This window comes from Martes martes, assembly GCF_963455335.1.
Source record: "Martes martes genome assembly, chromosome: 14".
NCBI classification, from domain to species: domain Eukaryota; kingdom Metazoa; phylum Chordata; class Mammalia; order Carnivora; family Mustelidae; genus Martes; species Martes martes.
In genome coordinates this window covers 83,707,348-83,720,439 of record NC_137902.1, presented here as the reverse complement: position 1 = coordinate 83,720,439, position 13,092 = coordinate 83,707,348, and the positions used below count along the sequence as shown (strand labels likewise).

The window sequence follows — 13,092 nt, the reverse complement described above, 5'->3', positions numbered from 1 at the left end:
TTGGTTTTCTCATCTGTGAGTGGGGCAGGAGGGGGAGAAAAACCATAGTATTCACATATAAATATTCACATATAATTATTATGTATTTCAATGTTTCTTATACCTATGCTTCAAAAGTGACTTGGTTCATTTCATGTTCGCCTGTGGGCTGGTAGAAGAAAGTAGATTCAGAGAACTTTTGCTTATAATTTGTGAAGTCTTACTAGACAGTGTATGATAAAGGGGAAATACTGACTTTAAATCCAAAAGACCAGATCCTTCTCCCAGAGAAGTCGCTTTTGAGACTCGGTGTCCTCATCTTTGAAAGGAGAAATTACCCCTGCATAAGCAGTTTAATGTGTGCGAGAAGTGAGATGCTATCTGAGACACCAGTTTTCAAGTTGATTAATATTACACAAATAGAGGGGCGCCTGGGTGGCTCAGTGGGTTAAAACCTCTGCCTTCACTCAGGTGGTGATCCCAGGGTCCTGGGTTCAAGCCCTGCATCAGGCTCTCTGCTCAGCAGGGACCGTACTTCCCCCCCTCTCTCTGCCTGCCTCTCTGCCTACTTGTGATTTCTCTCTCTCTCTGTCAAATAAATAAATAAAATCTTTTTAAAAATATTACACAAATAGATGAGGTTTTGAAATACAAATTCTCTGAGAAAAAACAATGCTGTTTCACTGGAAGGCGTTTCACTGCATTTAAAATCCCGCTTGTTGAACAGAGCACAAGAGAATTTTTATTCATGTGGGTATGTCTTAAAACAAATTGAGTCTCCTCAAAATATAAAATGGTTACAATAAAAATCTCCGCTGGGCCCACAGAATCAAATGTGTATAAATTATCCCAACATATTTTCCCCCTACTGCACACTGGCCTGATACACTTCCAGATTCTCCCCATGATACTTAAAAGGTGCCCAAGTCCAGTGCTGCTGAAGGCCTGGAACCTGGGACTAGAGGAGAAACTATCCAGTAAAATAATAAAGAACTAAACTCATTCAGTGTCTCAGGAGACCAGTCCTACCCCTTGACTCACTTCGGCTCCTGACCTCCGTTGTGTCGCACATAGTCTTGGCAATCTTTTTCTCCATCGTTAAGTTTGGATTAATTTCAAGGGGTGCTTATCCGATGGATGTGTAGCCGGCAAGAAATGGGATGTGTAATAGGACAGTTTTGCATATAAATATATTCTTGTTAGAATAATTATTTCTTCCCAGAAATTAAATCTGGTGAAGGCTAGCGGATACAGAGACCTCCTCCCAGGGCAGGCAGCTGGGGATAGATGACCAGCAACCGAGAAGCAGTGGGGCTGAGGGGGGCCAGAGAAAGGCATCTCTGTGACTTTAAAACCATAGAGGAGGTTTGCAGGGCTGGCGGCAGTTGGTGGGAGACAAATCACACTGTGACTGTGATTTGATTTCCTGAAAGTGACCATAATTCGAAAACCTTAAAAAGTCTTCTCTGATATTATTTTGCCCGCTTGCATAATAGTCCCTTGATATCACGAGCTAGCAGGAACCAATGCTGGTTTAGAGTTCCCCCGTTAGCATGTCTGTCATTATGTCTGGCATCATATGAGAAGCTCACTGTTGGGGGGTGTGGTATTTCTCCAGCTGGCTGGGGCCGAGCTCTGTGGAATCCTGTTAGATTCTTTGGGACACCTGAGTGGTGTTTCTCAAAGTACACGCGTCAGGTGAGGAGGAAAATTGGAGGGTCGAGAGGCCCGATCTGTACAATATGTCATGCATTTAGGCTTCCACCTGCGTGATCTCACCGGGAAGTCGTACTGCGAGCTGACGTTTTCTTTCAGGGAAGCCTTCTGGCTGCAGGGGACCATTTTTAATGTGTCCCTTTGAAGTCCCCATCACATAATGGCCCGGCATCTCCTTCGTGTCTTCTGACCTCTTGGTGAACAGCCCGTTCCCTAGTCCCCATTCCCATCACTTCCCCTCCTGGGGGTGGCTGACTTCGCCTCCCCGAGTCCTTCTCTCCTCCGGCCCAGCCTTCCCAGCCTGGATGGCCCCTCCCCCACAGGGCTGTCTGGAATGGAATGGAGGACACTTCGGGTTGAGTTTTGGTTATGGAACCTTCTGTTCAGGCAACCGTTCTCTTCGGCTTCCCGACTTTCCCAAGAGAATGTCGGCTCTACCTCTGGTCTGGCTGACCATGAGGGCAGGGTCCCTGCTGTCACCAGCCACACAGAATATCTACATTTCTGGGCTTGTCGGGGGGAACACAGTAAAATCCACTGCCGCTCGGTACACAATAATTGTCAGAACTGGGTGGAGAGAAAACGGTCCATAGCAAGGATTTCCTCAAAAAGATGAAGTTCTCCTGTCCCCAAGAGTCTCTGACATCTGCCCTTGGGAGACACGAGAACCACATACTTAAGGCTGAACTCTTTGGCCACCCATAGAGGTGATTTTTCTTTATTGCTTTTGGGCCGTATTAGAACAGCTCGCTGAAGCTGGTGTTTGTACTTTCTGGGCAATGCCGTTAAAGACAGTGTTCACTGTGTTGCAAAATATCCCTTTTATTAGGGTCCTGGGAATATTATCTTTCTGGTGTCTTTGCCAGAAATAGCTGTGACCCTTGCAAGGAATTATTTTGTTGTTGTCTTAGAGACACAAGAAACTATTCACGTTCTCTTTGTACATTGGCTTCTAGAAAGCCCTGGTGCGATCTGTGACCCACCTTTAGTAAATAGATAGGGTATCACAGAATGCAGTTAGGGTCCCTCGACATCATTCTGGCTTCATCGTACTTTTTCTTATCCCTGTTTTTACCTAAATTGTATCGTTTGCCATTGTACTGTGTATGTCTTTTTAAATTGACTTCATTCCTTTTGGGAAATAAGTGTGAATAAATAAGTCAGGCCCGGCCTGTCACTGGTAGATGCAGCAGACAGCACTTAAAGGGGAGCTGAGCTTGCTATCTGGGGAACCAGCAAAGAGAGGCAGAAAGCGTCGCTGGGCAGAAACGGCTGCCCCACATTGTGGCCACACTCAGGAAATGGATACGAGTCCTGTGTGGCAAGACATCTGGGATCTACTAGATACATTTTCAGTTCAAAACATTAATTCCTGCTGCTTTAACTAGGCATTCTTGTCTATCAGAACTAAAACCCTAGGACACTGTCAAAATAATTCAAAAATTATTTACTGAATGCCTTCCTGTGGCCTGCTGACTTAGATCATGAGAACACCGCGACACAAAAGATGCCAGGAGTCGGTTTCAATGGCAACAGCAGAGTGAAACAGCCAGCCCGCTCGTCATTCATTGACACGGACGGTGCAAGAGGTCACAGTGTGGGGACAGTTGGCCTCCGGTGCTCCCTTTGGAGGGAACGTGCTCTGAACCGCATGAGCCTCTCCGAGAAGACTGGGGTCCTGACTTGCCTGTGAGCAGCAAATTAGTGCACGCACGGAAGTGACTGGGTCTTTTAGTTTCCTCTTCTTTTACAGTATGATCCTGATACTGGATCTTTTGTTCCTAAGAGAAGGTGCGGGGACCTACCTTAACTGAGTGTTTATTAAAAGCCCACAGCAGTTATGATGTCTCTGTGGATGGCGGTCCTTCATGGCGCACTGTGTCCCCACCTGTCCTTTCATCGGTGTCATTCCTCATGGTGTGTGGTTTTACTTACCTCGTGCACGTGGTGGAAATCTAAACTCTGCATTGCTCTGTGTGTCACACACACACACACACACACACACACACACACACACACACACCCCTTCCAGTTTGTTTGATGTAAGGGGAGAGAAAGCCAACCCTGACATTCAGCCCCGCATAGGGAGAGAAATTGTAAAGAAATGCAGATTTGGGGGACACGGCATTTAACCAGTTTTGCGAATCTATTTGAGGTGAAAATCCTCCTCTCTGCTTCCTCCTTGTGTAGCCTAAGAACGGTCTCACTTCCTCATGGAAAGAGAGTTTCTTACTGAATTATATGATCTGCTGGCAGAACTCCAGGGTGGTCAGTGTGCCATTGGGTGGAATGAGACATCTCCCACCCCGAGAGTCTAGTGCCCGCAGTCCTAGGGGCCCGGCGGGCGCATCGGTTAGGACACCATGGTCGTTGCTCACTCTGGAAGGCCCAGAGCGTGCAGTCGGAATTACTCACTGTTTATAGTTCATGGATGTATTTATATACATCTCCACCAGTTTTATATTGCAGAATGAGCGAAGAGATCCTGGAAATGTTTTTAAAAAGAGTGTTTTCAGCCAAGACCCGAAAACAGTTAAGTCTTGGGGAAAGACAAATGGAGTCACAAGATCTGGGATCAGCTCTTCACCGTTATACTTTGTGTTACACAGCCTGCTTTTGTCCCCCTTCCTGGTCAACTCCCATCTCATTGCCTGTTTTCCTAACCATTCCGTGGGTACATTATTATTTGAAGGTTGTGGTTTTCCATCTCTGACCCATTATGACCATCACATTCGTACTATAGAGAAGCTTAGTACTGACCACGTGCGAAATGTCATCTGCTGAGCATTTTCTCAGTACCGTGCATACAGTGATAGGGATTAACATCTCTCTTTCATTCATTCATTCATTCATTCATTCAGGCATCTCACCTGGTGAGATGTTAGCACCCACTAAGTACCAGGCACTGTGGGATCTTGGAAAAAGTGAATGGTATGGAAATGGATGTAGGGAGAGTTCTCATGTTTGAATTGTCTCAGAAGACATGTCGAAGGATCCAGAGAGTTGCCCTTTCAGCCATGACTGACTAACCAGTCCTGGACTATCCTTCCTGCCATAAACAATTATAAAACTGGGGAAAAAATATTCAGTCAATTGAGAGAAAGGAGACACACAGAGAAATCTCCCTATTACCCTTGTTCTCTTCCTGGAGGCCCTTTCCTATCTGTAGAAGGTGGAGGCAGCATCAGCTCAGTTCTCCGACTGAGCTAGCAAGGCAGAATCCGAGTTCTGGACCGCTAATAAAGCTGGACTTTGTGGGTCAGAGTAGCGGATAAGAGAAAATTTCACAGAGCAGATCCTGCAAAGATCTGTACAGGGATCCTCGTTAGTGACTGGATAAATGTTCACCTGCTAAGTGTTGGAGGCGAGTCGTGGCAGAGAAGAGTAATTGGAGAGGTGTGAGCTCACTGGAGGTGTGAGCTCACTGAAGGTGTGAGCTCACTGGAGGAAACGGAGGTCGAACAGAGCCGAGATGTAGCACTTCCAGTCATGCCGTGGAGAAACCTTGTCGAACATCCCAGGAATTCAACCGAGACCCTGGAAAGACCAAGCTGTAGTAGTAGAGATATCATCACGCTAGAGGTCTACTCTAGACACTCTCAAAGATTAAGTAGGAGTTTCAGAAGAATCAAGCCAATGTGCAAATAAACTAACGACTCAACAGAACAGAAAAGTCCAGACTGTTAACACTAGAGCATCAACAGTATCCAGCGTGTAATATAAGTTTCTAGATATGAAAAGAAGCCCAAAAAAGTGATCCCAGGAAAAGAAAACAATAAATAGAAACGCAGCCAAAGATGTTGGAGGGAAAAGGAAACAAGTCGCAAAGAGTCATTAATATGGTTAGGAACTCAGAGGAAAAATGATCATAATGAATGATCCGATGGCGACTATCAGCAGGAAAAAAGAGAAATTCTAAAAGTGAATAAAATGCAATGTCTGAGGTGAAACATTTAGAGGATAGAAGAAAAGATCAGTGGACTTGAAGACACGGCAATAGAAACTATTCAAACTGATGCAAATAATAAAACGTTTAAAGAAACAGAAACCCAGTGATCTGTGGGACAAGAGCAAGCGTTCCAACATATGTGTAAAAAATATAATAAAGTCATATTTTTAAACGCCACCAAAGTGTTGCTGGCACTACCTGCCCTTGCTTTTTTCTCTCCCACTGCTTTGAGTTCGCTCAAGGGGCCATCCCCTCCCCCACCCATCACGACACGGAAACCTCTTGCAAAGATTATCGTTCGCCTCCGTATTGTCAAATTTAACAGTTAATTCCTCTTGTAATTTGACCTCGAAGCATCATTTAGCATAGCTGATGTTCCCTCTTCCTTGAAACTCTTTATTTCCTTTGTTAACTTGCTTTTGCTATGTTCTGGTTTTCTTCTGACCTCACAGGCCACTTCTATTCAGTCATTTTGTTGGTAGCACCTCACGCTCCCAGCCTCTGACTGGAATGCTCAGGGCTCAGCTCTCAGACCCCTCCTCTCTCCGCAGGTTATTTTAAACAGCCCCTCTTTCCTGATAATTCTCTCAGATGTTATGAATCTCCGCCAGAACCTTTCTCTTGAACTCCGGATTTCTTCATCCGACTGTCTGCCTCTGTCCACATCTCCGTTTTGATTAATAGTGAACAGCTAAAACTTCACATGGACAAAAGACAATTTCCTGTCCTTTCCATCTGCCCACCCAGAGGCTGCTCCCCACCCACCCCCGCAATCTTACCTCCTCTGTGAAGCATAATTTCACTTCACCTTGCTCAGGTCAGAACCCCTCACACCATTCTCTGTCTATATTTTCAACATCTCATATCCAAATTGTTTCGCAAATCCTATCAGGCTACCTTCAGAGAGATCCAGAACCCAATCACTTCTCCCTGCCTCCCCCAGCCGCCTTTGTCCAAATCACCACTGTCTCATCTGTGTTAGCTAGCAGCCTCGTCCCCGATGCCGCGGCTCCCACCCCTCATTCCTCTCCAGCTCATTCTCTCAACAGCAGCCAGCATGATCTCCTGCAACAGAAATCAGACTCCGTTTCTCCTAAGCTAAAAACATCCAAGGGCTTCTCAACCCATTCCGCGTAGGATCTTTCTCTTTTCCTACTTCTGGTTCATACATATGATCAACTGAAGTGTTTGTTAAACGCGCTACTAGATATTCACAAATGGTGTGGCTGGTTTTTTGAAACTAGGTGTGGGCGATTCCGTGTATTCTGTTAACTTTCAGGACGTCACTTTCAGTCGTCCCTCCCATCTGCAGAGATAACTTTAGGTCCCTGCTCTGCTTTGCAGGTGGTACCAGGAAGTATGTCACGGGCATACCATGTGTGCTTCCCTTCAAATCATTGACAGAGATGTTGAGGAAGATAGGCTGTCTCTTTTTCAAACATGGTTGACACCCATAATCGTCTCCTGTTTTTGGAATGAACTCCTTTGGGAGTGTACCTGGGGCCCCCCATATGCCGCCCTCAGTCACACGAGGTGAGGTGACATTCGAGGCTGGGTAGCACGCATGGTGTGCCCACATAGTTGGGCAAGGGAGTTCTTCCAGGGAAAGCAGCAAGGAGGAAGCCTTCCTTCCTGAAAATTCTTGAGCATGCTCCTACTCACTCTCAGACATCTCCACCTGCCACCTTCACGTAACCTCTTACGCACTCAGCTGCGACCTGCGGGTTTCTGGAAAGGAGAACTCGAGGACTTAACCATCCCACATTTCAACCCCTGGTGTCTTGAGCACCATGAAAACCTGTCTCCTCTCACACACACACAAAATGGGGAGGAGATGGCCATCAGAATGAATACGAACGAAGCAAGGAATTAATGATGACGAGCTTTGTGACTCATGTGGGAATTAAAGCATTAAACACTTCCGATTCCCAGACTTTCTCCAGCATCTTCCCCTCTAACGGAGGCCAAGGGGAAAGTCCATTCTGAACCGAGGTGACCCAATGACTCCTTGTCTAACCTCCACCCTGTCTGTCCTCTGCTAGGAACCTACTGCCAGCAGAGGGAGGTCGAGGCCATCATGGAAGGCGACGAGGAGGACAGAGGCTGCTGTTGCTGCCAGCCCGGCCACCTGCCCCACCTGCTGTCCTGCAACGCTGCCTTTCACCTCCGCTGGCTCACCTGGGAGATCACACGGACTCAGTACATCCTGGAGGGCTACAGCATCATAGACAACAACGCAGCCACCATGCTGCAGGTGTTTGACCTCCGGAGGATCCTCATTCGGTACTACATCAAGGTATTGCTGCCCTGGGCCCCGGACGCTCGTCTGAGTAATAGTTCTGGGCTGGGTCAAGGGGCTCCTGAGAAGTTTTGCAAAAAGCTGGATTCTGAAGCTTCCCCTTATCTTCTGAGTCGGAGCCCCCGCTAGGTTTGGGAACCACTGGTTTTGCAAAACATCCTCTAGGGCTTTGGTGTTGCCTGGGGTTCGTGGCCTGAGTCACTGTCTAAGTCTGGACACTCACAGGCAGTTCCTTTTCTTACCCGGATCTGTTTCGTCCCTTCTAACCCAGCCGAGTCCTGGTGAGGGAGGCGACTGTAAATGGCAGCGTCCAGACATCACCAGGCCTCCGTGGTTATGTGTCCTAAATATTGATTTAGATGCTCCGCCATTTCCACTCTAGAACCAGAATGGTTTTTTAACCTTAATAGGAAGACCCAAAAATAGAGCGAAATGGTCCAGTTAGGATTAGTTACGACAGACTTTCTTCCTCACTTGGTGGAGACGAAGAACATCCTTTGCCCGTAGCTCAGCATCCATGTCTGCCCCACCGCCCCGACCGCAGAAAATATTCCTGTTTGCAGCTGAGTCTCCCAGAGAACGAGTGTGAGCTTCGAGCGAGGGTGCAGAGGCGGGGCCGGGGGGGCGACGGCGTTTTCCAGAGGAGGAGGGACGGGTGGAAGCAGCCAAGGCCGAGGCGGTCTTCGCGTTGGCTCCTGCTCTGCGGGAGCGCTTCGCCCGGCGGGGGCCCTGGAGCCTGGCCTCGGAGGGGCCCACAGCTCAATGCCTTTTCCCACGGGGACGCTCCTCCGTCTGCGATCCCAGACGCCCCGCCCGCTGAGGCCGAAAGAGGGGGTCCGGCGGGGAGGAGGAAGTGCGGGACAGAAAGAGAGTACGGGACCTGGAGCTTCGGCGGTTTCCGCCAACTGGAGAGGAAGACGTTTCGAGACTTGGAATAGCTACTGAGGAGGGCCCCACGCGTGCTCCGGTACCGCGAAAGTTTACAGGAAATCGAAGACGGGTTGCAAAAAGTCAGAAGGTTAAGTAACTCGTCAATTGTCACACGCCCAGGCGGTTGCAATGAGAAATGTTCGCGACGTGCTCTCCTGCGCAGACTCTGTAAACAGGGTCAGTGGCTCGTGGTCACCACCTTGATGCACAGGTTTCCGTCCTGCCTCGCCCAGACCGTCGGTGTTTCGCCCAGCCTTATACACGCGGGGGGAGGTCTGGAAAGCAGATCGGCGAGCGGTGCGCTCCTGCCTCCTGACCCCACAGTTCGCTCCCTCGGCCTTATGAACTAGGCTGCAAGAAGTTTTCTTCCAGAGCCAATCCTGGATTTGGCAGTGGGCCGTGGCAGAGCCGTGGTACGCTCCCGTGAGAAGTCTGTCTGTCTCACACGTGAACGAGGAAGGGGGTGGCAGCTCCGTGCCGGGAAGTCCCAGGCACCCGGGTTCCTTCCGCCGCCCGCTGCACCACTTTGGAAACGTCGCGTTCCTAGACAGAAGCTTAAAAGGATGGAGAGGAAATGAAGACCAGGGCATGCACCTGTGGTCCCCGGAAAGGCTCCTGGCAGCTGCCACAGTATGTCCCTGTTGTATCCTGGTGGCCAGAAGCTTGTCCTGTCCGTGTCCGCTGAGCGGGATGGGGAATGTGCGTTCTGGGCAGCCTGGAACCCAGACAGAAACCGTCCAGAGCCCCCCGTGTTGTTTGCGGTAGTTTCCACTCTGCCCCATCCCCCCTACCCCCGCCTTTGCACACACATCCCTGTGGTCCCTGGCCCCACCCCGCCGGGTGTCCTCCAGCTCCCCCCACCCCTTCCCCGCACACAAGCTCCCCTGGGGCCGTGCGGACATTCACCTCGCCTTGCTCTGAAATCTCCCCTACTTCACCCTTTAGCAGCTTCCTCGGCACAGGAGCCACACGCGCCTGACTCCTCTCTGGGTCCCCGGGGTTCCGTGTGATGACTTGCATAGGGCAGTGTCCGGGGCATTTTTTTGGACTGAATGAACAAAGGTAATGTGGGTCCTTGGTCTGGGCCACACCGGTCTATGCGGACAGGATTCAGATGTTGGTGAGCGTCTGAGCGACCCACTGTAGGTCTTCGTGTTGAGAATGGGGTTCACTACTGAGCCACATCTCTGTGAACCGGGAGCTCCCCGTAGATGGCCTTCGTATGAGCCAGGCACATGGGCAGCCACACAGCAAGTCACCAAGGGTGAGGGAGAAGGAAGGAGATACCTTTTCTGGGTTTACCCTCTTGGCTTTCCAGAGGCCTTGGGGGCACCCCCCGGGGCCTGCTTCTTAATGCATCCCTCCTGTGCACTAGTAAGTGAGTCGATACTCACTTCCCTCCTCTCCTAACTCCAAGAAACATGTCTCCCAATTCCTTGTATGTTTTTTTTTTTTTTTTAAGATTTTAAGATTTTATTTATTTACTTGACAGAGAGAAAGAGATCACACATAGGCAGAGAGGCAGGCGGGGGGTGGGGAGGGAAGCAGGCTCCCCGCTGGGCAGAGAGCCCGATGCGGGGCTCGATCCCAGGACCCTGAGATCACGACCTGAGCCGAAGGCAGTGGCTTAACCCACTGAGCCACGAGGCGCCCTCCTGTATGTTTTCTAAAATGGCAATTTGCAGTCTGAGAAACAAGTCCAGGATAATATGCAAACGGCAGAGGCTGAAGGAGCCCCGGCCACCCCTGGCATCTGCCGGGTAGTATTTAGTTTGTGGGGGTCAATGCCCTTCACTCTGTTTTCCAAAAAAGGGGGCCGATGCCAACATGAGAGTTTCAGGTGGAGTAGGAGAGGCACACAAGGCAACGGTGCATTCCCTGGTGGGGTCTCCTCATGAGCCGGGGGCAGCCCCGTGGCATCCCACTCCCCGAATATGCCGCTAATTACGGATTTGCACGTCCTACCCAGAAATTCCGATTCCCTGGGCCCCGGGAGGGGCTCTAGCACCTGTATTTTTAAATTACTCCCCTAAGTGATTTAATACACAATGAGGCTTGGGAGCGACTACAGACATACTTGTGCTCCATAGAAACAGATTTCTCTTAAATTCCGAGTCAGTGCTCAGGAGGGGCTGAGACTTGGGGGTGGATGGGGCCCCCGGCGCGTCCTGTTTAATTCACGTCCCCACCGACGGGACTGTTCCTGTGAGGCTTTCTCTAAATACGGCACTCAGGGCTTGCCCACCCTTCGGTGAGGGGTAGCTCAGAACCTGGGCTTATCCCCCCCGTGGAGTTAGTTAAAGAAAGTGTCAGGAGTGCCGAGCGGCAGGAGAAGCAGCATTTTAGGGTAAAAACGAATGAGTGTTTTCTTCTATGGCCTTGGTTACGTGGTGAACAAAATGGCTTTTGTCGTGCCAGGCTGCTTCAAGTTTCAAGAGCTCAGTTTCATTCTTTGTATCACGACTATTATTATTTTTATTGGGCAGGCAAATCAAGAAGGAAGAAAAGCTTGGAATCATTCCATTACACAAAAGGATTTTTTTTAAGCTCCTAATAAACTGGGTCAGTTCCGCCACCCTCTACGAATATATTTGAAATCATTTCCTTCCTGATGACTGGAGGTTTTCCCTGGTGCCTCCTCCGCCTCCCCTCCGTTTATTAGTGTTCAAAACCCTCTTCGCGGTCAAGAAATCAGCTTTCCACGAGGGCTGGGTTTTCCCGCTGCCATTGTTCCTGTCCAGGCCTTTCAGAAAGGAGAAGGGCTTATCGCTTGCCTTGCAGAATGGGGAGCGTGAAACCCGCACACGTGGGGCTTCCTGCCAGGGCCCCTCTCCTAGAATGCGCACAAGGCAATGGTCTGATAGAACAGGTCGATCTACAATTAAAATGAGGAGCCAGGAGAATCCCTGCTGGAGGACAGATACGGTGAATTAATTCAGAAGAGGTCTCGCTCTCAACATGGATCAGGTTCCATGTCATCGACTCATTTTCCCCGTCCTCACTTATCAGGTTTACTTAGCGCCGTACCCATTTCATCCTGACAGATTCTGAAGGATCCCACGCTGTTCACTGACTCTGTCTCCCTAACGGAATTTCTGCCTACATCAAGTGGAAGTGGGGCATGGTTTGCAAGGATTGGGCGTGTTCTGTGTTCTCTGGGCAAGAGGAATCCGTTCTCCTCATGCACTGGTGGAGGGAGGGGAGGGGGCTCAGGGCGGGGGGAGGGGGAGCCGAGCTGCGGGGTGTGCTGGGAAGTCGACACTGCAAGATTTTGCCAGACCTGGGGGAGGAAGTTTTAGTCTCTGGGATTCAAAGTCCTCGTTCACTATTCTGACTTCATCGGCCGGCCGAGGGGTGATTTCCATTCCCTCCCTAGAAATGGATGAAAAGGTAAACGTCCTTTGAGTTTTGTTTGTTGTTCCTGTCTGGTGCGTGGATTAGGACGTACTGGGAAAAATAGACCAGATGTTTCTAGAGCCAGATGTTCACACAGACCCAGTTTCTTCGTGGCCTTTATAACCGTCGGCAGAGACGCCGTGCCTCTGGCCACGGTCACGGGTTCCCCCCTGCTTATAGCTCTGGGTCAAACTGCTTATACTGCCTGCCTCCTACGAGCTTTAAGTTATCCTGCCAGTGAGTAGATCGACTCGAGAACATTAGACTCACCTGTCTCCCGGCCCCTGATGTCATCCATGGCCTCGGCACTGCTCTAGACCACTGTGGCCTCCCTGAGCCTCAGCTCCTGGCAGGGTGACGCAGAGACGCCAGGCCTTGCGCTGAGTCCTTCATGCACGCTCGCTCATTTTAAGCCTCAAAATAACGAAGAGAAATGGGCTTCGCTAGAGCTTCTGTCCTTCCCACCTCCCACTCAGCTTCCTGGACCTCTACCTCCTTTCCTCCCTCTCTGTCCCCTCTTTCCTTACACTGAAGGGACTTCTCCAGGCCAGCAGGGTTGTCCTGGGTGCAGTGCTGCAGAAATGGGATAGGGAGAACCGCGGATGTCATTTGGGGTCCCCTGTTCTCCCCATTTGGGGTCAGGTGGGCTATGAAGCCTAGTAGGGAATATGCCGCAAAGAAGGAAGGTGGAACGGCGTGAGCCACAGGTTGACCTTCCCAAAGGCCAGGCTGCCGGCAGTCCGAACAGCCGAGAACGGCTGAGTCAGGCCTTTGCCGTGCTTTGGCTCTAACCCGGGGACACGTGTGTCCGTCCCCTCACCTG

General features: G+C 50.0%; 1 protein-coding gene across 2 annotated transcripts in view; it reads left to right on the top strand.

The window, feature by feature from the left end:
• The window catches only part of PCNX2 (pecanex 2), a gene marked incomplete at its 5' end in the record, with an annotated part of 286,590 nt that overhangs the window by 245,098 nt on the left and 28,400 nt on the right, over window positions 1-13,092 (top strand). For both annotated transcript variants that reach the window (XM_080822822.1, XM_080822823.1), the window contains one exon: window positions 7,687-7,940. In XM_080822822.1, the coding sequence (XP_080678948.1) occupies window positions 7,687-7,940 (254 nt within the window). The remainder of the gene's footprint in view (window positions 1-7,686; window positions 7,941-13,092) is intronic.